General features: G+C 42.8%; 1 protein-coding gene across 2 annotated transcripts in view; it reads right to left on the bottom strand.

The window, feature by feature from the left end:
* Window positions 1–1581: 1581 nt before the first annotated feature.
* Window positions 1582–27382, bottom strand: part of SACS (sacsin molecular chaperone) — a 70214-nt gene continuing 44413 nt past the window's right edge. For both annotated transcript variants that reach the window (XM_082601937.1, XM_082601938.1), the window contains 3 exons: window positions 24081–25572; window positions 23373–23464; window positions 1582–14367 (listed from right to left, as the gene is read on the bottom strand). In XM_082601937.1, coding sequence (XP_082458063.1) covers window positions 2810–14367; window positions 23373–23464; window positions 24081–25572 — 13142 coding nt within the window. In that variant the 3' untranslated portion in view covers window positions 1582–2809. The remainder of the gene's footprint in view (window positions 14368–23372; window positions 23465–24080; window positions 25573–27382) is intronic.

Here is a 27382-nt window from a genome sequence, read left to right on the forward strand (position 1 = left end):
AGAGTTTTAAGAAATTCCACCTGCCGACTGCAGCTCCTGCCCGTGGGGTGCGCGCCCTGCAGGTCGTGGACCTGCCGGCCCCCGCGATGGTGAGTCAGCTCCTGGAAGGAGAGCTCTTCCCAGGTCTGTGTCCGTGTGTCTCCTGCTGGTTCTCAGTCTCTGGTAGAAGCCGGAGTCATACATGACTCATTAAAATCTCATCTAACTGCTGTTTTCTACTAGCTTTTATCCTTGAGGTCTGCAAAATATTGGAAGGACAGAAGATATCAGCTGGCGCTAATGAAAGACAACCCCACCGGTCCCCAAAGCAGACCTGTTCTCTTTATTTGACTGAACGTTATTTGAACATTTTCCCACCATCATTCTCAGGCTCGTCTCTGGTCTCCCCCTGTAGGCTGTGGAGCATTCAGCCCTTCCGCTGACGGGGAAGCACAGAACCTGCTCCCGAGTGCAGAAGGCCTGTTCCAACCCCTTTCTCAGGAGCAGCTACGCCCACACCAGCTGGCAGTTTCCACCTTCTTTTTAATAAAAAAAAGCAAAATAGGATAAAGGGGTGGGGGAGCCTAATACAAAAAATAGTTCAGGTCCAAAATTCCTTACCCTGAATTTCAAAATCTAAAAAGTTCCAAAAAATGGAAACTTTCCAAATACATCTACTGCAAACTATGGGTGGCAAAACCTGACCTAAATTTAGATGAGGCTACTTCTCATGTCTGTGTAGTTTACTGTGGGTGGGTATTCATGGTCTCACTGCAGAAATACTAATGTGTTTGATTAAAGGGAGCTGCCCAACTCTGATGGAAAAGCCTCATTAAACCCAGTTTATATACACTGGTATTAATGTTCTAAAATCCAAATTCTGAAAAACATTTGAATGCAAGGGTTTCATATAAGGGACTGTGGACCTGTATTTTTTCTTTTAAAGGAAGTCTAGAAAAAACACAAAACCCCACCTAGATCGACTACCACAAAAGCCAGACAGGGTGTTCTGTGTACATTTTAATATCCAAAAGCAATGAAATATATTCCAAGTGTCGAATCTGAGTTTTAAAGTAGCAAGAACTTAAGAAAGTCCCAGACAGCTGGAGACCCAGCGTTTGGGTCGCCCCGGAACAGAAAATTCCAAGCCTGGTCTGCAGGATTTAGAAGACTTGTCCCTGAGGTGTAAAGATGAACATGTCCTACCTGTTAGGGCTCAAATGTGAATTGGCCCCAAGCACACAGCCCTCCCCTGAGGCAAGGTCGGTATCAATCCAGCCTCTACCTAGAGAAGAACCATATTTAACGTATTTCCAAATACATATGTATACCACATGTCAATTAATTTTATTCCCTAAAAAGGCAAAATAAAATCAACTCAACAAAATCAGTGAGTACCTAATAAACCTAGTATATGTCAAGTACTTTATATTCAGTCATAAGAAAAGGAACCTATTAAAATTCCAGTATAAAATATATAGGAAAGTTCTATCCTAATATTTCCAATAAACGCACATATACACACAGGTCAGAACTTCATATAGGAAGATATTAAGTTTGATTTTCAAGGAACTGTTTCTCAGGAAATACCAGCTACAATGATTTCATATGTACATTTGCTTTATTAAAATTGTGGCACTTAATAGCAGAAATTATCACATGGCTTCACATCCAGAAGCAATACAATATGGAGGTGCAAACATTCCTTATTACCAATAAAAGTAAAAAAGTTTTAATATGTTCCATAAGCCCTTAATTGCATAAAATATTATATTTAGCATCATTTACAGCCAGCACACTTATAGAAACTAATTATCATCACCTTTCTTTTACATTCTGCAAAAGAAGTGTTTGTAGGACATTCAAACATGATAAAAATTAAATGTCAGTTCTGAATTGTTCGTGGGGAAAACAAGCTGATAATTCCTCTTTTATAACTTATTAGATATTGTCACATGATTTTACAATTTTTTAATGCCTTCGAAGTGAAATCCAAAAAACTCCACTAAGTGCCACATTGAAGGACAAAAAATGTTTACTGCAGCACCTTTAGACAACAAAAGATCGCATCCTGTTCAACCACACTATATAAATTATGACGTTTGTGGAAAATATGTACAAACAAACATAAAGCAAATGTTCTAACAGGTGACAGATGTCGCTTTGGCAGGCAGTTCTTGGAAGCAGTATTCACATCCAGCGGCCAGAACGGCCACCACTGGGATCTCCCACGTGCTACCTTCACGAACCAGGAAGCCTGTAAACCCAGGGCGGGAGGACATCCAGAACAAGGATGTAAAGTGCACTCAGTGCATCCCAGCAGTACCGTCTGCAGAGTCTCAAGTAATATTCAGGAGTAAAGTACTGTACCATGTTATACATGTACTGAGGGTCTAATATGTAAAATTGCAACAAGTTCATAATCGGATCCAGCTGATAAGAAAATAACACACCCAAGAGGATCCACTTAAAGAGAGAATAAGCTCCAAAGACTTAATTCCCCTTATTTGTTTAAACCAATGATATGTCCAGTGTTTCATTAGCTCCTTCAAAAAATACTACATGGAAGACATAAAACTAACTTCACCCTAACCAGAGTCAGAGAGACTCTTATCTATTCCACAGTTCACCACCAGCCTCAAAATAGTTCTTAGATCCAGTTAACGTCTTCTGTTGAAATTCATGTTAATAACAACTCCAAAATTCTCCCCAAACAGTCTGCAGTGTGCTTCGCAATTCCTAAATAACTGGCAAGGAAGCTTAAGGACAGCAATTCATACTTGTGCTACAACACATTCAAGATCTAGCTCTGCTTTTTCTTTAAATGCGTTCACACTTTTTGTTGTATAAAATTTTCAAGTTTTATGATGATACAGGCAGTACATTCCATCACTCTCATGGCAACCTCAGAAGTGAACCTGTCATTCGGGATCTGTGGGAAAGGCAGCAGATCAGGGTACCTTGTTTTTAAACTGTCTACACCGTAAGCTTCCAAGGTATGGACGTCATTCGTCAGGCCTTCCAGATGCTCACTGTATTCCTCTATTTTCTGTGCGAGTGCAGTCGGCTTCACATCTTTGTCGGACTTGCCCCGCACAGCATAGTCGGCGGCAATCAGAGCCAGCTTGGTAGAGAGGAAACATTTGAAGCACACCCATTCGTTGGCGTTTTTGTGGAGGTCATTCCTGGCGGCTGAGAAATTGGCCCTGGCTTGTCGTAGCCATCTGCGTGCTTCGACTGGGTTACCAACTGACTTGAAGGTGGGGGGAACAAAGAACCTCGGAGAGTAAGTCTGTCCAGCTGAAGGTGGGCATTTTTCCTTATTTTGTTGTTGCCTTTCAGATTTATGGCTCGTTGCTTCTTGATTCCATGAAGTGTAAAATCTCTGAAATGAGTACTTCTCTGACTGAAATCGGGATGCTGAGGTTGAAAACGTTCGCCTCGAGGCTCTATCTGAATTTTGATCTAGAAAAGCCTGTTTCTCTAATCTGTTAATTTCATTCTGCAGATGTTTAAAAACTTCATTAGCAATGTCATGATTCTCTGGGTTTTTGTCAGGGTGCCATTTCAAATACAACCGCCTAATAATCTTTTTTCTTTCAGATTCTGGAAGCTTCCAAGCTTGCTCCACCACTGATGTCACTTCTTTTAAAATTTCTGGTAAAGAATTCACCTTAAGCTTCTTGGGGGAATGATGCTTCGAAGAGGAGGTCTTGTGGCTCTCCCTACCAAAGAAAAGAGGAGGGATGCTTCGTAGACCAGGGGCCAGGAACTCTGTAGGGCTGGTGGGTGTGGAAGGGGCACTGTCTCTGCTCTGAGAGCTTTCCTCTGGCCTTGAAAACTTATACAGATCAAGAGAGCTAACTATTTTATATTCACTATAACCAATATCAATCTGATATATCTTTCCTAGAAAACTAGAGTTGTCAGCATCTTCTCTTTCAACTTCTTGTACGATAATGGCGTATGTATATGTCGGCTGGTACGACCCATAGATCTCCCCACCTTCAGCGTCAACAAGGTACCCAACGTATTCCCCCGGGTAAAAGACATTCATTGGATCCATAAGCAGAGTGTAATGAATCTCAGCAGGTATCGGAGTGCCGGGCATTGGAAGTTCAAGTTTCGATGGTTCTGAAGAATCGTATTTCACTCCTAAACTGTCGAGTTTCTCACTGATCCTGTAAATATCATTGCATCCTAGCATAGCAATTAAATACGAAGTGTCGGAAATCAAATTGTCGGTCGCTGATTTAAGTGTCATTGCCAAGGCTAACAGGAAGTTAATGTCTTTACTGTCTGAATGCTGTATGTAGAGCAGGATGACTGCATTCCCAAACCTCTTCAGGAAAGCAAAAGTTTCACTTCTGCTCTGAGGGATAGGATTGAAACCTTTAACTCTTAATGTTGTCTGAAGCTTCTCAAAACAGGACACTTTCAAGCCTTCTCTTAGAGCTTTGCAGAGTCGTACGGCTTTCTCCTCGTTGGCCAGAAAAGCGTTATCATTTTCATGCTTCATGATTCTAATCAGGCCTGTGATGAACTGTTCAGAGGACAAGAGTAACTGCAGCCTGCCCTGAAGAGAGCACAGCGCTCCAAACTGGCAGACTCTGGGAGTCTCCTCATCTAACTGCTCCTCGAGGATGCTGCTCAGCAGACGAGGTCTGAGTTTCTGAGGAAAGAGCATAGTCAGCTTAGTATGGAACCCGTGGTCTTTCCCTAAGTAGCACTGGCTGAGATCCACCAACATCTGCACACCAATGTTGCCCTGGATCCTGCTCTTGTAATGCGGGGCGTCATCAAACACCAGGATGTTGGACTTCACCAGCCTCCCATCCTGGCTTGGCAGGTAGAGTGAAAGGTCCCGGATGTTCTCGAGATCACCCCGCACCTTGACCGAGTCATTCTGTAGACTCTTGAACAAGCCAGAAACGACTCTCTTAACGGTGCGCATTTCATTAGGATCTAACTGTTTTCCTTCAGAATTTTTGAATATGCGGCTCAGCACTTCAACATACTGCTTGGTTGAAATGATATCTTCAGTGCCTAAGTGTTTGAACAGCTGGTGAAAGGTGCCCAGTTCTAAAGGCAGCTTGTACAGATACGGTTTAAAATCAGACTCGTACTCAAGATTGATCACCACCTCCTCTGGCTTCAGAAGCTTCCAGCCATCTTCCACCATCACAAAAGCAACGCCCCGCAGTTGAAAACGGAACTCCCTTTTCTCTGCGCTGAGAAACTCGTATATGCTCCTTAAGACCTTTGCTCTAGTCTTGACCATGTCTTCATCCAGAGTTGTGATGTTGCATATGTTCCTGCAGTTATTGATAACCTTATCCAGAGGGGGGTCCAGGTTCACATTCAGCATACTTAAAACCTGCTCCAGCTGTTCTTGTGGACCAAGGTCACTCCCTTCTTGTTCTTTGATGCTCAAGGGGGTGGCTTTCTCTGGAAGAATAGGGCATGACGTCCATAACAGCTGGAGCACATCACACTGCTTGAATTTTGGATTCACCTGTGCTCCGTTGAACTTTATAAGAGGAAGCGTTCCGTTTACCTCTTGATACTGAGGATGAAATCGAATGAATTCGGCAGGGGCCCGCTCGGGACATAAGAATGGTATTAAAGACAGTTCTTTCAAAAAATTTCCAGATAACAAATCCATTCGTTCTTGGAATATATGGTGGAGAAGGATATCGACTGTATTTTGCAATGTTTCTTTAGACCAGCTTTCTGTATTAGCCCTCACACTGATCTCCTTAGCAAACTGTAACAACTGCTGCTGAGAAAGGATGTGTTTTAGTCCGATATTTCTTAAGAATTCTACCCAGGATGTCATAAATGCAACTTGATTTTTGGGTTTTATAAGTTGTTCCAATTTTTTAAAGAAGTCCTTAGGAATAAACAATTTTTCAGGAAGCATAACTTCAAAAACTCTCACAGTTCTATCATAGAAATGTTTGGCTTGCTTTAGTCGACTGTTAGCATCATGGATTATCAATAAACTTTCCAGTTTTTCAAAAAGTTGTTCCTTGATCTCTGACAATTCCTCAATACTTGAGAGTCTATTCTTAAGATAGATCAAATGCTCTAATTTTGCATCATAAGAGAGATTTTCAATTTTGGGTAAGAGGTGTTTCAAATAGACCTCAAGATCATCTACAGGTACACAACCAAGCACCTCATATAGTTCTTTTAAGTGTATTTTTTCTTCAAGAAATGCAGAGGACGATGATTGTGTCCATTTTTCCACTTCAGCGGAAGGAATACTTTTTGTAAGCACATAGCATGTTCCAAATTTCGCAATGCTCATATAGCGACCACTGATGGATTTGTAGCATGGAAGTGACTTTAAAATTTTTATGTCATCTTGGGACATCAGGTGATTCAAGTTGCAGTTGAAATACATCAAAAGTGCTTCAAAGTCACTTTCTACTAATTTTTCAGTTCTAAAAGTTGAGGTTTGGACCATATAATGCACAGCCTTCAAAATGCTTGTGGGGCTCTCTATGTTTGCTGTGTGACATGACAACAGAGGAACAAATGCACTGTCTTTGGAGCAGATTTTGTTCAAAGCAAGCTGAATACAGCCAGCTTTCATGAGAGCATGAAAAACCTTATCACTCTGGGCATTTGGAAAGACTGCAATGTGCATGAGACTTAGAGGAAGCAGAACATCACCTTCGGGAACTACAAGCTGATTGGCTGACACAGTAAACTTTGTTCCAGGGAGCAATGCCCAGTCTTTTAGGGTGTCAACAACAGTGTCAAAGGTTGCTTTTGTCTCTTCTTGATCCTCTTTCACATTTACGGATTCGCTGATAAAATGCCATGCACTCTTAAGCCAAGACTCACTTGTAAAACTGTCTTTCCACTTTGTGCAACTTTTGGTCTTATATTCACGGGGCAACACAGAGGATAACAAGTCAGCAAAGCTGGAAATGTCAAACACTTTTGCAACTTTACAGTTCAGTAAAATATTATTGTACTTCAGGTACAATGTATTCATGAACAAGTCTTTGCGGGATGGAATCAATTCATGGTATGTTGTTAGAAACTTGGGTCGTTTTGCATCAAAAGTTTGCAAAACACTGTCTAGTGTAATGAGAAGGGGCAGTCCCTCCACTTCAATCCCGTTTTCTTCTGCATCCTTAAAACAGTAATCAACTAAGAGTTTTAAACTGTGAAAAAGTTTCAGGTTAGTCTGCTGGAGACGACAAGGCAGCTTCCCAATATGGCAATTAGTATCGGGAGAGGAAAATGTCATTAAAAAAGATCGCACATCAGCAGGGGTGACATAACTAATGGGAATATCGGCATCTATCAGACAGTGGTACAGATTAGCAGTTTCATCACAGTTATAAACCAAGTTGAAGCCAATTTCCAAAAGCAGGTGTTTCAGCCTATAGACATTCTCTGCCACTGTTTTGCGTGTGGTGATGTTATAGTCTGCATTTTTAAGGTGGTGTAATTCATCCTGCAGCAAATTGTCAAAAAATGGTCTAGTTTTATTTGAAGTCGACATATTAATCCAAGTGATTATAACTGCAGAGTGCAGGTCGGAGCCATCAATGTTCGGAGCCCGCACAACGGGTAGAAGGCGCTTCATGTCCTCGTGGATGCAGCTGTAAAGTGCTTTCACCAGACAGTATAAATCTGGCTGTAGATCAAGCCTGTTGACTGGGAAGAATGACAAAAACTTCTTTAAGGTGTCCTTTACAACATGAATAGGCGTGTTCTGTAAGACCGATAACGTCGGGTCAGAACCAGGGAAATAGCGCTTTTTTAACTGGATTAATAACTCGACGTACGCAGGAGCGATCAGGGCCGTCATTAAGCTGTTGTTCCAGTCACTCCGAACGCCCACCCCGTTGTCATCCCGCCACAGGTTCCTCCTGGCTGAATCAAGAGCAAAGTGGCCGTTCACGTGAAACGGTAACCCCGTCTCTAAAGAGAGGGGCAGAAAGCAGAAGGCCCTGTGGGGCTTTTTGTAGTTGTGGGTGATGCAGGCAGCTACTCCACCACGTGGGAAGAGAGTGATATCTTGGTTCTTGTGAGCTGATATAACGCTCTTAGATACTTTCTCCATACTTGAAAAACCTGATCTATTACAAATTAGCCAGGTGGTAAGGTTTCCCTCAGAGTCCTCCGTATCCATAGTGTAGGTGATCTGCTGAACCGGTATGTCCTTGAGCGGCCTCTTTTTAGTGACACTGTCAATTACAGATGCGTGAAACTGCTTCCTTTTCAGCCTGTCTCCATCGGTGATGTTGCCCTTCACAGAATACAGCACGTTTAGGGCTCCCGTAGCTTTATCTATTTCACAAATAGAAATTTTTTCCATGTGATTAAGAAACATTAAAAGTTCAGCCCCATCTGACCGCAGTTTGTCCAAAAGATTCTGGACCATTCTGTCTGATGATGGAACTGAAGAAATTTCTGAAACTTTTGCCATTTCCGCATTACGAAGAGGAAACCGAAACATTGTGCAATTATCCAGTTTAAAGTGGGTTCCCAGATAAAGATCCAGAACATCTGAGAACTGTGTCCGAAAATCTTCATCCAAATCTCTAAACATGCGTCCAGGACTAACAGATGTGGCTCCTGGTGCGTATCTGGCATGAGGATCAAAAATACACAGGATGTCATTGCCGGAAATAAAAGAAGGGCAGTCTGTAATGTGATACACAGAATTGAATCCTATTCCGTATTGTCCAGTTTTACACGGATTTCCTTCCTTGGTGCCTTTCCCGAGGTTCTGAATCCCTCTGACGTCATCTTCTGTGAAAGGCTGGTTGTTGTACACACACAGTGCTGGCCCCTGCAAGGGGGCCCACTTGTCGTCAAATATCCTATCAACTGGATGCTGTCGAGGGTCAAACACAAAACAGATTTCTGTAGCCTTTGCATCATCAGCATTCTGCAGAAGTTCTTTCAGCATTTCCTTTTCTGAAGGATAGGCATTAAGGATACTCTTAATTCTGCTGGTCAGTTTTTCCTTCTGTCCAAATTCAGTGCCCAGCGTTGTAAAGCAGATGTTGGACGCATACCTTTCTAAGGCTTTATGTCGCTTTGGTACTGCTCCTAGTTTCACAGCCACTTCCCTGGGTATATCTGCATGACAGTATTTTACAGTGCTATCCTTTACTTTTATCCAGGGACAATCATTGTAGCATAAAGATTTTGCAGGGAGAAGCGTAAGATTAGTATCTGGCAATAATATTTGGCCATAATTTTTCTCACAAAATTCTTGCTTCTTTTCTCTAATGAGACTCCATATTCCTTCACTGATTATTCGCCGGCAAAGCTGAAAATTCTCTTCTGTTATTTGTTTTGTTTCTTTTTCTTGAGCAATAGATTCCAAAACAAGGGCAAAATCTTCAACAGTAAAAGACTGCCTCACACCCACACTTTCAAAAAGTTCACGGAAATTATTTTTATATTTATTAGGCAACTGGTAAAGGTATGGGGCTGCTTCAAAATTCAAATGAAAAGCTATTTTTTCTGAGTCAACATATGCATTCTCAACTAGAATGAAGCTAAAGGTTTTTAACTTTTCAATAATTGATATCTTAGTGATGTCACTTTGCATCATTGCTTCATGAAGGTATTTGTAGCAAGCGTTGGTGATGTTCTCCTGGTACAATGTGATTCCATCATCAACTGATTTTGCAACTTCTTTCAACTGGTTTACAACCAGGTCAACTGTGGGCTTCCGCAGTAACCCCAAAAACTCTTTAACAGCCAGTGGCACTGAACCACAGCCTCTGAAGGAATGTGAATTTTCATTTAGAACTGGCTGCAAAAGACAAACTATATCTTGATGCTCAGCTGTATAAAGGTCGGTTGCTGCAAACATGGTTTCAGGCTTAAAACTGTTACCTTTCCAGTCCAAAGAAAAACCTGCTGGTTTTGTGAGAAATGGGAGGAAGGGGATTGTTTGATATTTTGCAGCAAAATCCTTTGCTCTAGGATCCCTTATTTTTAGTTTTTCATCAATAAGACTTAACAGGATGCTACTTCTTAGACAAGCAGCACCGTGATCACTTTTATTAATTTCAGCTACTGACTCGGCACGTTCTAGCATGTCATCCCATAAAATATCATCTTTTGCCATACCTAACTGGACGAGTTTAATCAGAATAATAGGATTTAGGTAGTCCTGAGTAGAGCCGTAAGGAAATCGTCCATCTTTAGTATCAAATAACTTTGCAACCCGTCCTTCAGGGTGGATTAATCTTGATGGTAAAACCAGAGGATGCCCCTCCAGAGAGCAAGGGATACATGGAGTAACACGAAGAATTCCTGAGAACTCATCAACTTTCTCGTTCAGAACAAAATTCATTAAAGGATCTCTGAGTTCTGCTTCAATTTCTTGAATATTTGGAAAAAACACTTCTGAAAAAAACTGTTTCTCTGAAAATGTATTTTCAAGCAGTATCTGTTTGCAGCCAGCTTCTTCAAATCCTAATTTTACTGAAGAGGGAAGTTCAACAGCACAGAGGTTTTTCGACCCAGTCTTCTTGAGGTATTTCAAAAATATCTTGAAGGCTGCTTTACCAACATCTCTTCGCTTAAGTATACAGTCATCTAGAAATCTCACATTCTTCATGGAAACCCATGTGGATCCATCAGAGAAGACTCTTGTCAATTCCTTCCCTTTCCCGTGAGCTATATCTTCATAAAATCCTTGACAAATTACAGAGAAGTCATCATGAACCAGATCAGGGTCAGGCCACACTGCATGGTAAGTATAGTCCATCAGCTCCCCACTTGTGGCCAAGTCACGCAGGATGCTGAGTGCCTCTAGGTAAGCTTTCACAACCACGTGTCTCATGAAGGTGGTGTTCCAGCGTCCTTTGGTATCTGTCTTCCAGATCTCTTTCCTGTTTGAAGTAACAGCAAAGCACCCGTTGATGTGAACCGGCAATCCTGTTTTGATTCGTAGGGGTAAATAGCAGAACACCTCTCCAGCCTGTGGTCTCACAGCCCACTTCTGGTCCTGGATCTCAGCCAGAAAAACTCCCACGGCCCCACAAGGAACCACTCCCAGCCTTCTCCCGCTCTCACTCAGGGAAAACTTGAGAGCCTCTCCTGTATCCATGCAGGTACATATAAGCCACATGGTACACTCCATTGTTTTTTGTGGTAACTCATCTGATGGCTTTTTGGATTGGCCGGACTTAGCCATTTCAAAGAGAGCAGCTGGGTCATCATCTGGACCTCTAAAAAGTGGTGACTGTAAATCAGCAATCCTTCTGAACACGTGGTGAAATTCCTCCACTGTGATCTGAAGGATGCAAGCTGACTTGGGTGCATCAGTGGGGAGCTTCTTGTTACTGCTGTTGCAAGTCTTCATGAGCTTAGCAGCTTCTTTTAAAACACTGATGACAGGTGCAATCAATGCTTTGGAAGAGCACAATTTTTTTTTAATTATGATTGTATCTTGAGCTAAGCTGGGATTGGTTTCCTCAATTTTCAAGTACTTCAGATACATTGAGGTTACACTCTGAGTGAAAATGATAAGCCTGTGTCCACAGAGACTGAATTCATCCACAAGAGAGTAAATATCTGCTGTGTTGTAGCAGGTACTGCTAACTTCACTCACTTTGGCTTCCTGCTGAGTTCTAAAGGACAGTCGGAACAGAGTCCCACTATAGCTGTAAGGTGCTTCCACAGTCAGAGGTAACTGACAGCCAAATACGTCTATGAATGGTTTGAACTGATTAGGAAATTTCCTAAGTCTTTTCTGCTGTTTACTCCAATTAATTTTGATCCCGGGATTAGATCTGTCTTTAATGTGTTTACTGATGTGGTTTATGTTGGGATCAAACATTATCATGAATTCTCGACTCATGATGATGGGAATGTCAGTGATGTGGTACACGGAATTAAACCCAAGACCAAATTTCCCAACTTTGTCAACTTCTGCCCTCTTTAAAGATTCCCCTAGCCTTGTTATGTTCACGAAGTCCGAATCTGAGAATTGAGAGTTGTTGAATGACCACAGAGCCGGCCCATGACATGCTGCCATCCCCGGGTCTAGGAGATTCTCTCGAATGTCCATGTTTCTTCTCATGTCAATCATGAAGCTGCATTCTGTTGCATTCGCGTCATCAGCATTTTGAAGAAGTTCTTTAAAGATATCTGACACTGAAGGGTATTCTTCCAGAATATTTTTAATTCTTACAGTCAGTGGTTCTCTTTGTCCTGACTGCTCAAAGCCCATGTTTTCGGGGTTGATCAGTCTTGTACTGAGGCACGGGACTTTCAGCCACTCTGCAGTTTTCATGGGTATGTCCTCATGCACCAAAATAATTGGTTCCACAGAATCTTCCAGTAAGTCATTCAGGTCATCAACTTTGATGTCACAGTAACAGCATTCATGAATTGGCTTCATGATAAGCTTGGAAGGATCTCTGCTATGATGTATAGGAACTGGTGTGTTGAGGCTTGCTGGAATCTGATTGCTATAAAGCCATCGGATAATATTCAACATAAGATGAAGATTCTGTTTGCTTTCTTGGTCACTGAGGTCTTGGCCGCTTTTGAGGTACACCTTCTGAATGACCATGGAAATGTGATCTGGCGTCAGCTCCTCTACTGAACCACAGGCCTTGAACAGCTGGTGGAACTTTGCCATGGTTTTAGGCACACTGTGCAAATAAGGCTGAAGGTCAAGATCATAAAACGGTTTTATCACAGCTTGGGCGAGAGGACAGAACTTTTTGCCAGTCCAAACCCACGGAAATTTTAAGGCTCTAAAAGCATCCTTCCCTTCATTTAAATGATCATGCATGAATCCATAAATTTCGAGCAAAATGTGCTGGAATTGATAGTAGTCTTCATCACTAAAGGTGTTCGAAGTATACCAATCGACAACAATTTTAAAGTGCTTTAAGACAGCATTGATATCAGGTTTTGTGAAGATGCCTAAAGCTTCTTCCAAGTTCACATGGACACTCTCAACAAGAGGAAGTGATGAGCCAACCAGAATGGCGTGGGCCGCGTCGCACATGTCCGCGGGTGCACAGAGATCCCAGAGATCCCCTTTCCAGACTAAGGAGCCTGGGTAGTTCGGAGGCCTTTGCTTGCAAGCTGGAGCCCATTTTATTTTCTTCAGGGCCATCTTCCCTTCAGATGACTGCAGCAGGGCATGGTTCTTATTTAAGACCAGTAAGAGCGTTCTGGCTTTCTTCAGGAGAATGTCCTGATTTGTACAAGAGCTGGCCTGTAAAGCTTCAATTTTTTTAGCCACTTGCACAACATCTTTCTCTTTGAGATTGGCTTCGTTTTTTAAACCAATCTGTCTTAAAGAGTGAAGAATATCTGGTGAGGTAAAAGCTGAGGGTGGGAAACAAGTTTCTTCTTCATCATAGAAGAGGTCCTTTAATACTTCCACATCAGGGTCAAAGAGCTCACTGGCCGATACCAGCCGCTCCTGTGAGATCTGAATGAATTTTAATGGCATTAGCCAATCAAGCACATTTGGATTCTCATTTTTAAGAGAGGATAGATTCTCGAGGACCCACAACATAAGGTGTGTCATCTCTTCGTGTGAATAAAATGCATTTTCGATGTCTTTTAAGATAAGCTTTAAGCAGCTGGTGGTCTTTACCTTCTCCACCTTGAGCAGGTTTGCCAGGCGGATGGTGGCCTCATCGCTGCTGTCCACGACTGAGATGGAGAGCCGCAGGCCAGCCGGGAGCTTGGATGTGTGGTGCAGGACCCTGCAGCCCTTCAGCCTGGTGTAGGAGGAGATCCCCTGACTGGATGAATGGTTAATGCGCTTGAATATTGTCAGTTCCTGAATTACTCTTTTCTCCTTTTCACTGCTATCAGTTAAGTTAGCTAAGAACTTCCTTAGGGCATCTTTGTGCGTTGGAAGGAGCGACGCAACCTGGTTGCACAGCTTCTGGAGAGGCATCTTCTCCATCATCTGCAGAACAGCACTTGGGGATGGCGAATGAATGTATTTTTTAATAAGTGGATGTTGTATGGAGGCATCTAATTGCTTAAGGACAATCCCTCCAAGTTTTTGTACGACGTCAGCTAAAAATTCTGGGAGCTGTGCTTCAGATTCATCATCTAAAATGACTAATGAGGGGATCCTGAGTCTGATGAGTTCCACACACGTCTGACCTTCTTCTAGTGAGGTCCTAGGGATGAGTGGCATCTCATCAAATAAAGTCAAATCCTCTGAAAAATGTATATAGAGATTCTTCCACACCATTTTAAGCCATGAAATAGATGGGTGCTTTTTGTCTTCATCACATGGATACCACTGAACAATCAATTCCCTGCCAGGCCAGAATGTGTTCACTACTTCTTTGATAAGACGTGCAAAACGTTCTGGGTTTAGAAGCTGTAGCTGGGTACACGGTCTTCCTGTAAATCACATAAAGAAATTTTATGAATACATACAATTCTACTGTAACTTATTTAACTTTCTATTCTCATAGATTAGACAGATTAAATAGTACTAGAAAGTCATTTTGAGAGTTTTAAGTACACTGTGAAAACGCAAAAATTGGGCATAACTGGGCTGATCACACATAAATCCATATTTATAATAGCCTGTGGGAGTGATAATTCTCTCTGGAAAGTGCTTATTTTAAATAAATATCTAAAATGCATTTAGATGTGTTTTAAAAATTATCCTATAATGCCCTACAAATAGAATCAACATGGAAAATAATTTTTAGTGGTGATTTGTTCACAAATAAAAGCACCAAAGAAAATGTGGATAAAGTTTAAGTAAGTACCCTTTTATTTAAGGGTAAGTAATTTATAAGGAGGCCCAGTTTCCAGGAGCTGGGTGGCCACAGGATAAAGCAAGGCCCAAGTGAGCACACGGGTGCTAGCACCCTGTCCCAGCTGACCAAGGCTGCCAGGAGCTGAGGCCGCCAGGACACTGGAGTTTCCTCTCCACCAGTAACTAGATGTGTGAGGAGTTACGGGTCACACAGCCTCTCTGGGACTGGAATTCTCTCATCTGGAGAAAGGATGAGGCTGAGGTTCTAGCTCTAAGACTGCTCTGTGCACGTGTCTGGGTACGGAGCACAGTCACAGCCCTCCGAGGCAGCGCTTACTTGGTACTTAGCACAAAGTAAAGTGTGTTCTTCTGGGATCTGGGCTTTGCAGAAGTGCTTCAGGGACAAGCAACAGGGGAAGCGGGCCCTGCTGTGAAGGCAGGGTTACCCCCAACAAGGCAGCTCCACTCCCAGATGTTTTATAAACTAAGAGACTAATCAGGTTTTCTCTGGGGAAAAAAAGATTTTTGCTGACTTTTAATCAGTGGTCTAGGAAATAACATTTTATTTCTAAGTGCATGTTGTGTTTCAGAGTATTTTATCTGCAATACCAGGAGTAACAAAATTTTAAAGTAACACTAGGTACCTATAGGTATGTTATTTGCCCATATAGAGAAATAAAAAGCATCTCAAATTCAATCTTATGGAAAACTAATATTCCATTTTCTTCCTAGGTACACGTAATTTCTATACTCTTAAAAGACTAATTTTAGAAAAAGTTATAAAAGGGGGCACACCTCAAGCCCCTTGAAATTTTTCTGTATCAGCATTTGTTAACCAAGGAAGGACACCCTTGTTCCAGACTCACACGTCAGGAAGATGACCTTACTTTCTACCAAGAAAATTATCTTTCATGTTACAATAAGACATTTAAAATTACTGCCATAGAAGTTTAAGCAAGGGCATACTTTTACAACTTTTGAAGACATCAATACCCACATTCTGATTATTATCAGTTTCTACATTGTGTGACTTAGGGTAAGTCAAGTAGTAATATTTAAGAAGTCATAAATCTTGTCAATAGTCTGACTAGCATAGCCTTCTTGGTCTATGAGTCCCATTAAGATACAATTTTTTTAATTAATTTGTTTAATGTTCTAAAAAATGCTTACTGAATTGAATTAACTATAATAAAATTTCCAAATCACAAGTAAGGCAAGGATACAATACCAAAGATACAAAAAAGGGTTAGAAATTAAAAATCAGAACACTCAACCAAAAAATCAAATATGCACCACACTGTGTCCTACGTTAATAATTGGCACATGACATGCATTTTGTAGATAATCCTATCCAATATGCTTGCATGAACTTTGGAACTTATAAAACATACCTTCAGGAAAGTTATCTAATATCAATGTGTAAATAAAATGCCAATAAAACCCGCACACCACACGTAACATGCGATTAACACCAGTCATGCTCAAATGAAAAACCAGCAGGGAAAATAAAGGAGAGAGAAAATGTAGTAGGACACAATTCTAAGTACATAAGTCAATTCAATCTGAAGTCCCGATTTCTGTTTATTTCGTATTTAAGCCTTTAGCTTTTACCCTAATATATAAATGTTAACACAGAAAGAAGTCTCCCTGCCCTGGATTAGAAAGTCATTGAAATTGTAAAGCATCTCCAACAGTATCAGTAAAATAATTTCACAGCGTTTCTCGTGTTTCTGTGGCCTAGTCTTTAAAATCATCAGCACTGTCAAAAGAGGTTACGTAGTACTGATAGGTATCCCTGGAGACAGAAAGTGCTTATCTAAACTCTCATCAGATGTGTCTGTTTAGAAATAGCTCTTCTCAGGGTAGTTTGTGCTTTCCTATAGATTGGTTCAAGATAATCACATCGATATGCTGAATCACTATTCAAGGATTGCACTACATTTTTTGTTTATTTATGTGTTTATGTTCAGTCCTAACTTTGAGAAAGATTTTCAACATGAATGGAAATAGGATATTACAGTCTACTTCAAAATAAGGTGAGGGGCCAATTAAATGGTATGCCATCAGTCAGTCAAACCTTCAAAGAAAAAGGAAAAAAGGGAAAGAGAATGAGCACACAGGGAAGGCGAGGACAGCCCGCCAGCGGGCTCAGCACTCCCTCGGGCACTCTGCAAGCCTGGGGGCAGCACCTAACACCCCAAGGGGGCCAGCGGAAACCTCATTCTACCTCGGAAGGCACCAGCGTCATCCAGAACAGCACTCGTGACCAAACTTCTCTCAAGAAGTCATCACTGACACTGCTTCGGCTTCCTAGTTTCCATCCCTAATAGGAGACGGACAACAAGTGGGGAGATGGCCGACACAACCCAGAGTCCCCAGGGCAGGCGCTAACTGTGCAGCCTGCTGACATCAAGATCCTGTCTTCCTCTTTGCTCACACCTTAAAAATATAAGAATATATAGTCATAGCAGCTGTGGATGATCAGCCACTTTTAATACAGGCTAGAAACCAAAGTTTATATGAGTTATCAGCATAACAATGATTTGGTTTCTAAATTTATTTCAGCTTCAAGGAAGAGGCTGACTCAAAAAATAATGTTTACTATAAAAACAATTTCTGTAAAGCAAATTTTACATACTCTGATCTTCCAAGTGAAACATGAACTGGGGGGAAATAATACATGTTGAGTCAAAACTTGTTATTAAAAAAAAAAAGACAGTCAATAACTGACACTCAGCATTGTGCAACAGTCCAGCCGTCCCTAATGGGAGCTGGCGGCCACTCTACCTTTGCTCGTTCCCCGGGTGCACTAGGCACACTGGACCACGCTCCTCGGTGGCCAGTCCATGCAGGGCCTCTCACTTCATCGGCACAGATCCCAGAACGGATCCCCCTCTGACCTTTTTAATCTCAATATTTACGTGCATCATATAATAGGTGTGTGCACTCTCACACTTTCCCGTTAAATACCACAGCTTAAAATACCAATTTCAGCGTAATTCTTTCATTTGAGACTAAATGTTCTATGAAATGAATGTTTCCAAGTCATTTAAATATGGTTCTATTGTGGTATGTGTAACAACCACCTAAATACTCTACTAGTATAGTTTCCTCTCTCCTTTAATAATTACCACCAGAAAAAAAATACTGATGTAACTTCTAGCTACTTAGGTAAATGAAAAAACAGGATTCAAAGAATCAAATGAACAAAAACATCAGGCTACAAATGAACACAACGTTTAGTCATCATACCTGAATATCCCCAGAGAAGTTGTTGTGCTAGAATATAATTAAATCCGTTCTTAGAAAAAGCCAGAATTGTCACAATTTTCACATGATGGCTACAGGAATTATTCTGTATCTTAAGATAACACAGTTTGCAGAATCTTACACATCATTATGTAAAAGAAAAGCCATAAACAAAACTCCAAACATAGCACAATGTACATTTAAGATTTAAAAATCTATTTCAATACGAACTAAAACCAAACTGTTACGCATTCCTACCATTTGTCTGACTCAACTTTTTTTCCATTTATTTCCTCCAAAACCCATTGACCGGCTCCTCTAACTTCTGACTGTCACCCATTTGCTCAGGTAACCTAACACAGAAATAATCTAGACCTGTAATAGGAAAAACAAAACAAAACAGAATCATCATTCCAACTCTGCAGCTCTAGCAAGTCACTTAAATCCTTCAAATTCTTTCAGCTTCAACGTCTCCACCGCTCAAAGGAGGATGACGATTATTTCACAATTGTGGAGAACAAATAAGATACTGAAGATACAAGAGATCCTGACTCACAGGCACAGTGCGGGGATCTGCCTTTTTGTCCTTGTCCCTGCAACACCATCCCACCTGGCCCAGCCGTGGAGGCTTAGCATTAGCTTGTCACCCAGGCACTGGGAGTACAAAAGAAATAACAGATGGCCCCTGCTCTCAAGGATTCGTAGTCTGGCACAGTGAAAACGTGCCTGTGATTAGGCAAAGGGGAGCACATGGACTGCGACAGGGTTCGGGAGTGAACAAGAGATGGCCCCTCAGGTCTGTGGGGCCGGGCAGGGCCGGAGACGGGAGAGTGGGAAAGGGAGCTGCTTGGGGGAGGTGCGTGGGCTGAGGGTTAGAAGATGAAGGAAAGTCACAGGGCGAAATGGAGGAGGAGCCAGTAGTCTAAGCAAAAGGAACACTGTGTGCAAAACACAGGTAGGAGAAAACCTTCATTCGGGTAAAAAAAATTTACCAAGCACCCACCTTGAAGTGGGCGCTGTGCTGCACGGCGGTGACAAATCTCACAGGGCTCTGGTCTCACAGGGTGCAGGGAACTCAAGTTTGTCCATCTGCACGCGCCTGTGGTGACGAGAACAGAAGAGGGACACCGAACGAGTCGGGGCCAATCACGGGACGCCCCGCAGGCCACACAAACAAGACCGCGCCTGTCCCTAGTTAGGATCTGCTAGAAACCCGTGAGCGGGGCAGGCGGTGATGAGATGAGGCGTGTGGGCACAGTGACGTGTCCCAGAGACAGAGTGCCTGCAGCACAGCCAGAGAAGGTGCAATCCCCAGACCCCGGAGACCGGAGAGCAAGGATGGCGAATGGGGGGTTCATTCCTGGGCATGGTAACGGGCGCCTTTCCCAGGAGGAAGGATCGGGCAAAAGGAGAGACAGACGCGGAGAGAGGATGAGGACCCCAGCTGGGAGAATGCCGACGATGAGACACCTAAGGAACTCCAGGGCAGAATGATAACAGCTGTCGTTTCATCACCATTTCTTATGAGCAGGTAGCGTGTTAAACTGTACACGTTCTGTACACATCATCCGATCTTCAGAGAAACGCCTACCATGACTAAAATATTACAATTGAGGTTATCAATAAGTTGCCCCACTGCGATAATGCAAACTGGATAAAATTCAGTTGGTAACTTGTGACTGCCTGCCATCCTCCACTCAACGCTTATTCTCATTTCATTCCACTTGTAAGAAAGCAATATTGCATTTCATGTAATTGAATCTTGAGGGCCCCAGATATACTCTTAATGGAAGGATGTTCCTGGACTACCATGATACTGATGAAGAAAGAGAGGCTCAGACAGGTTGGGTAATTTGTTCAGTCACACGATGGAGGAGTCGAGTCTGAGCCCAGATTTGTGCAGCCACAGAGCCCAGGCTGTAACCACTACACTGCACTACACTGCCCCTCCTGAGACTGGGGTGACAACTGAAGGTATGGAGACCACTACATATGCGTGACAGCGGATGCCTGGGGGTGAACGAGTATACTCGAAGAAAGTAAGGAACAAAATGAGAGCTGAGCAAGGAGTTCCTGAACTAATCCCATTTAGGGGGTAAGCTGAGGAACGGGAATTCACAAATAATTCTCAGAAGCAGGCAAAGAAGTATAAGGACACCGAGAGAGTGGTATTATCAAAGCCAGGGGGTTCAAAGAGGGAGTGACCAATACTACCAAAGCTGCAGGGAGATCAGGTAAAAAGAACAGAACATTCCACTAGATTTAATAATTTTTAAAAAGTCATTAACTGGTGACCTCAGTCAGGCAATTTTATTGGAATGATGTAGAAGCAAAAGTCCATGTGCTGTGATAACAGATGATGAGAAAGTACAGACAACAAACACACGCCACTCCTTCCAGAAGCTGGACTATGACGGGATGCAAGAAAGCGAATCAAAGTCAAGGTCTGTTTTGTTTTCCCCCAAACAGAAAAGACGGAAGCGTGTAATTGCAAATGGGAAAGAGGCAACAGAGGTAAACGGTGAAAGTACAAGTAGTAACTTAATGCTTAGCTCAGAATTTTAAATGTGAAACAAGTGAAAGGTAAAACTACCACACAATGAGACAGATTTTGCTTGGGCTACAGAATTAGAGAAATACCCATTGCAGAGAAAAAAACTTCACACTTCAATTGTATGCAGCAGTACTTTCAAAACTGGCCAATCAGATTTTACTGATAATTGGTAAACAGAAGTCCACAGTGCTTTGTGTCAGCAAAACAATCACACAGTCATTATTTAGACCAAAAAACATCCAGTGCTGGTAGACATCTGGGACGTTCCCTACCATAGGAAGGGAGCTACACAGACGTAATACTCTCGGCCTCTCACCTCCCCACTCATAATTCCCCACCTGCTCACACACCAGAAAGAGGAATGACTTATCAACCAGTCAGGGTGAAGAGGCTCTGCCCCCGCCCAGGGAGACTCGTGGGGCAGGGCGTACCCGGGAAGGGAACCCGAGGTCTCCCAGTGCCCCTGCGACTGGCCTGGCGAGCTCACCCGCCTCTGGAGGGGTCACAGCACAAGTCCACCACGCGCCGCAAGCCAGGAGCCCCGCTACCAGGATTATCAGTAACACAGGGGAGACGGGCGACGTCTACCTGCTGGATCCTTCTCTGTGCATCTCTTCACTGACGTGGCTCTCAGGAAAGCAAAGGTGTCATTTATTGGGTCCACATCAGCCCCTACACATGTTTCATGTTTAATGTTCCCAAAACATGGCAATAAAGTAGTATCAAAAACAAATTTTTGTCTGGAAACAATGGTATAAAAGCAATAGGGAAGATACCCAGGAAGCAGTTACCCATCACCCATATGGCCAGATAAAAATACTGGAAAGGCTAGAGATCAGGATTATTAAATAATCACAAGGGTGGCAGGCCAATACTTAAATCAGGATAGGAAAAGTGACCACGAAGCCAACTTCTGGGGTAACTGAGCCACAGGTTACGGGCAACAAACACAGTGAAGATGTCTCTTCTAGTGTAACCGTCAAAAAAAAAAATAACCAGGAACCAGAGATAAAACATGGTGTTGGTATGATCCCAAAATAACACAGAATCAGAATCCACAGTAGGTGAGAAAATGAAAAGACACACAAAGTGGGAAGACTCAGCGTTATAACAATGTCAAATTACCAAAGTTAAGAGTATATAAATTTAATTTGTCCCTAAAAATATTACAGTAGGTACCACATCCATCTAAGGCCAGAGAAGCAAGTTGTGGCCATGTTCTGTGCTACAGGGTACTTGAACATTTTGAGTAAAAGCAGTATGATTCTGCTGGTTTTCTACCCCTTTTACCTGATTTGATTCTGAACAACTTTTGACTGGTTTCCAAACCCCTATCTACCTCAGAAACTACTGGCCATTAACAAAAACTCTGTCTTCAAAAGAAAGTAAAACCACACAATGAAATAGCACAGCCATGAGAAAGGATGATCTACAACTGCGTGCACCAACCTGGACGGATCTCACAAACTCTGAGTAAGTGAAAGCAGCAGACAGAGTGCACACTGTGATTCCCCCACAGGGAGTACAATAACTCACTGAATCAATCGGTGCTATTAAGAGTCAGGGTCACGGTTACCCTTGAATGGACAGGACTGTCACAGAAAAGGCAGCCAGCAGTCTCTGGGTGTTGGCAGTCTTCTGGTTTTGATCTGGGCGTGTTCAGTTTATAAGACTTCATTAGGCCTACATTTAAGATACGTATACTTTTCTGTACGTACATTATATTTCAATGTAAAGTTTTTATGTAAGAATGTAATAGAGAATTTGAAAAGTAAGGATTTCTAAAACTTTGGAGCAAAGAATGGCAGAGTAATAGGAATCCACGTGTAGACTCCCAGAAAGGCTACTCTGAAGATGACAATTCCCAGTGAAGGAAGGGATCTCGATCTCGGGAACAGCAGTGTCCCAGGGACCCCCTCCCGGTTCACAGCCGCACTCCCTGCAGCGTCACTCTGCTCCACCCTGAACTCGCCTCCCCCATTCCAGCTCCTTTCCCTTCTGTTTACATGAATGAAGCACAATCATTACCTTTGAAAAGAAAACAGCATATAGTATAAGAGACACATGACAAAGAATATGCTTTACAACCTCAACTAGTAGGACAAATCTAGAATTTTTCAGGCCAATATCTAACTTAGAAAAAGTTCAGGCAACAGTCTTACAAGAGAAAGGATGCTCACCAAAGTTGAAAGATAATACTAAACAGAGCCATGGTGATTATTTTCCCCCAATTATTCTGTCTTTTCCTAAAAAGGATTCCCAATAAAGGACACCCAGCCTTTGCTACAACCCCAGGAGTGCCCTTTCCTGGCCCTGCTGCAGAGGTCATTTTGTCAGCCTGCATTTCCTCGACGCTGCCCCAGGACAGCCACACAGAACTGAGGAGGCGGGTGGTGTGAGGACCGAGCAAGGCGGACGACCTTCTCTCCGCGTACACGCCCTCTAACCCACAAGAGCGCCCTCACCACCGCACAGGCTACAAGGGATGAGGCTGGGGGCACAAATGGAAAAGAAACGGGGAGCACTGAAACCTGTAAAGCACTGCGCACGTGCCAGGGATCACGTCCATAAAGGCACACCGCCAGACCGTGACAAGAGACTTTTAAATACAGTATCACATTCGGATTCTTTTAGATGTCAGAATCCAGCATTGACACATCTTAAACTACAACAAGCATGTGAAGTTGAACCACATGGAACTGCTGAGTGATAACGTCTACAATGGATAACTAATAATTTCGTATTGGTTCAACTTAATAGGAAACTTACATAAACTGTCATTTTTATAAGTACATATATTAAAAAAAAACAACAACAACTAAACAGCTATAATACCTCGGGTTTGGGCAGCTTCCTTTAAAGCAGACAGAAGGTGAGGCTTCAAGTTATCCAAAATAAATTTTCCTTCAAGACCTGGGAAAAGGGACCTAAAAAGTTAAAGAAACACGGCAATTTTAATCTTCTAACAATTCTAAGATACAGAAATTCAATCTCATAATTTCAAGCCAGTTAAATGTACTTACTATTTTACATCAATTATAAGGCTCACATCTAATCATACTGTAATACTTTTTGATCAAGTATTATCCAGGCTTCGCTTTAAGACATGAGGACATCATGCACCATATCCAAAGCCAGAAATTGTCTAAACTTCTTAGAATAAAATTCATTTTATTTTCTGAAATGTCAATACACACCCTGAGTTATAAAGAATTACTTAGTATAGTATTTTAATTAATTTAAATTAACTTCATCAAAATAATTCATTTTTGACTAAGTATAGTTACTATTAGCTGTTTATAACCATTCTTCTCTGTGTTCTGTTATTGGAATTTCCAAGAAAAACAACTGCTTGGACCCGCTCTCTAACTGGTCAACATCTGGATGCCTTTCACCTTAGAATGTAAAAATGTATCCTTTCCTATTTTAACAAAGCAGCTCTGCAAAAGTCACCCTAAGGTAACATCCACACTGACAGCTGAGGAATTTCACAGCAGCCGACTGGAAGTGCGGGCAGGGGCAGGAGGTGGGGTCCGCGCATACCTGGGATAGTTTTCTGCACTTATATAAACCACATCTTGATCGGACACAGACGAGGAGAAAGGGACGAAACTTCCGTTCTGTAGGGGCAGCAGCTCCAGCCCCAGCAGCTCGCCGTAGGCCTGGTCGGAGAGCACGAACTCTAGCAGGTGCAGCTTCTCGGCGGCGCTGGTACCGCCCAGGTGGGCTGCCTTCCGCAGCACCTGCCGGGTCCACGCAGGCGTCACCTTCCTCACAGGCCTCACGCTGGACACCGCGAGCTGAACGGCGGCGGCCACGTGGGCCGGGACCCTGACGACCTGCTTCCCTGAGCTCTGGAGATAGCTGAGCACGGACCTGGTGCATTCCAGACTCTCGTCCAGTTCCGAGAAGCACGCCTGCTCCAAGGGGACCCAGTGGCCGCTGAGGGAATACAGGACTGCGTGCTGGAACAGCTCGTGAAACAGAGGCTCCAACACGGGCTGCCAGTGCACCGTGGCCCGCTTGACGTCGGGCCACAGCTTGTAGACGACGTCCACCGACAGGGGCAGGTCGGGGCTCCTTCCCGCCTGCAGACGCTCTATGGAGTCTAAGATCAGAGTGGCGTAGGCTCTAGGCACGACGTTCAGGACGAGAAGCTCGTTCCACAGGGCGGCCGGGTCCCTCCACTGGTCCAGCTCTCTCCATTTGATGCTCCTGCGATTGTCCGTCAGGCCAAAGAAGCCACTGATGTGAACTGGGAGGCCTGTTTTGCTTTCCTCGCCAGGCGGCAAAGGAAGGAAGCAGAAGGCTTTCCCGGAGAACTCGGCCGCTGCTCCTCCCTCCTCCTCACCTCTGCTTGACAGCAGCATGGCTATTCCAATGACGGGGATGAACTTCAACTCATCAGCCAACGCATCCAGCCTACTACTAATCCCGCGCCCACCCACGCCGTTACACACCAGCCAAGACGTTCTCTGTGCACCCCTGGCACTCTCATCTTCTAAAACTATATTTATAGGGTACGTGACACAGGTTATGCTGTTGCTGGGAATCTTCTCACAATAGTTACTGATGGCGGCCCCCAGGATCTTTATAGAATCCGGCCGCTCCTGTGTCGGGGCTGCAGTTTCACTAGCAGTCACTCTGAAGACCAGCTTCTCTGTTCCATCGGCCTCGCGGACGTGTAAGGAGATGTCCTGCACACTTTTCAGAAAGAGCAGCACCGTGTCTGCATCTGCCCTGAAAGACTCAAACAACTCGAGAACCTTCTGCTTATTGTAGAGGTTACTACTAAGCTGGGAGGGCTGTAGCCGAAGGGGGAAACGGAAAAATGTTCCTGGAAAACTGCCATTTATAAACGTCTCCTTCGTGCTTCCAAAGATGCCAATAAATGGTGCAAACTGGTCTGAAAGTTCGCTAATTTCTCTGCTGTCATCTTTGAGATTCCAACATTGGCCTGATTCATGTGGACCAAAAAGTGTCTGATGAGGATCTAACATCCCAATCTGATCACCACTAAAGATACAAGGAACATCTGTAAAGGAAAATTCAAGTCATGATCAACTCTGAAATTTAAAGGACAGTTGTAAGCACAACTACAATACATAGTTACTATCAGATATTACACATGAAAAAGCATGAGCCACAAGATGACTCTAAACAGATTTATCTAAAAACAATCTAAAGCTAGCTTTGGAAATATAATTCTTTGAGCACAAAAAATGATTTCTCTTTTGATTCAAGAAGTACCAGGCATTGAGAGACTTTACGTGATTGTTGTGAAAACCTAAGATATACCTTCAAACACTTATTAAACAATTAAAATACGTAAAGAGAATTTGGATATTTACGCTCTCCCCATAGCCAAGTGAACCCAATTAAACAGAACAGAGTTGCAGCCTATGCTCAAACTAAAACTTCAACCACAGATTCTCTGAGAAAAGAGGGAAGGGAAAGAACACAGATGATCAGCAAGCACTGAGCCCTGGAGCGAGTGTGAAATGGGCAGTGACTTGAGGGCCTAACCTTCACACAAGACACAACTCCGTGAGGTCCACCTCTAATACGCATGGTCACTGACCACAGCCTCAGGTGTCACAACCGCCGACTCCTAAGCTCTCGGGTATTTTAAGTAGGAAATGTTACATCCACCGGCCCAGCCACCACGTCCACCAGCAACGCCGGTCCACGGCCCCCTCATCCACACTCCCTGCTCCACTCCCACTATTGAAACTATGTCAGGGAGGCTCCTGATGGTTGTAAAGCAGGACTCAAGAACTTTGCAAATCCTCAGATTAGAGAACAGCACCCCGGCTAACACTGTCCCACATAAATGTGCTCATTCTCCGATAGCGAACAAATCCACAGTGAGAGCAGATGCTGGCCATAAGGGGAATCTCTAAACAATTCACTCCTGTACAACTAGCTCCATGCTTATGCAACTCACGTGTGTGCCCCCATAAAATTTAAAAACTACTACATGACACAGATGTGAGGAGTAACTCACAAATAGTTGAACACATGAATATTAATGTTTGTATAACTGTTATATAATGATTTCATCAGTGTTATTATATAACACATAACTAATATTACTTAACACAATATCATACAATATATCATAATAATGTAAATGCAATTTAAAAAATAGGCTTACTAAAAGTGGGCCATAGTGATGGTGACCCTATATCCCACTTGCCCAGGGCAGTCCCAATTCAGGCCAGTGTCTGAGAATAATACCACCTCTTTCACTCTCGGCAGTGTCCCAGTTTGGGCAATAAATTATGTGCCACTCTAGCTACAGCTACAGCTCTGCCAGCTCAACCCTCCTTCTCCTGCAAGTTCAAAATGCACAAACGGTTTCAAACTAAACGATAACAAGTGCTAATTTCATAAAAAAGTTTTATCACAAAACTATAGTAAATACTAAGAGCTCTGATTCTGGAAGAACAGCCATATACCCTTAGAGGTGTCTACCCTAAGAGTTTCAAGTATTTCCTACTATAACTATGAATCAGAAACCTCATATTCTTTCTAGATTCCAAGCATGATTTCAAAGTAATGGTTAAAATACTCGTAAGTTTAAAGAGAGTAAAATTTTTATGAGGAAAGTGAGAAACCAGAGTCATTTCAAAGGTCCTCCCCTTGGCAGTTATTCAATACCACTGGATAGTATACTTTCTTCTTCCTGTTATTTAAACCTATGTACAAGAAAATCTGTGAAAATCAGTTTGCCTGACTCTTAAAAGATTTGCAGTGTAAAAGTTTTTAGAGTAACAATTTTGTGTAGGCTTTCAACAGCTCATGTAAAATCTCAAACCTCACATAAAATGACTTAATATACT

This window comes from Mesoplodon mirus (assembly GCF_964341445.2).
Source record: "Mesoplodon mirus genome assembly, chromosome: 17".
Lineage (NCBI taxonomy): Eukaryota > Metazoa > Chordata > Mammalia > Artiodactyla > Ziphiidae > Mesoplodon > Mesoplodon mirus.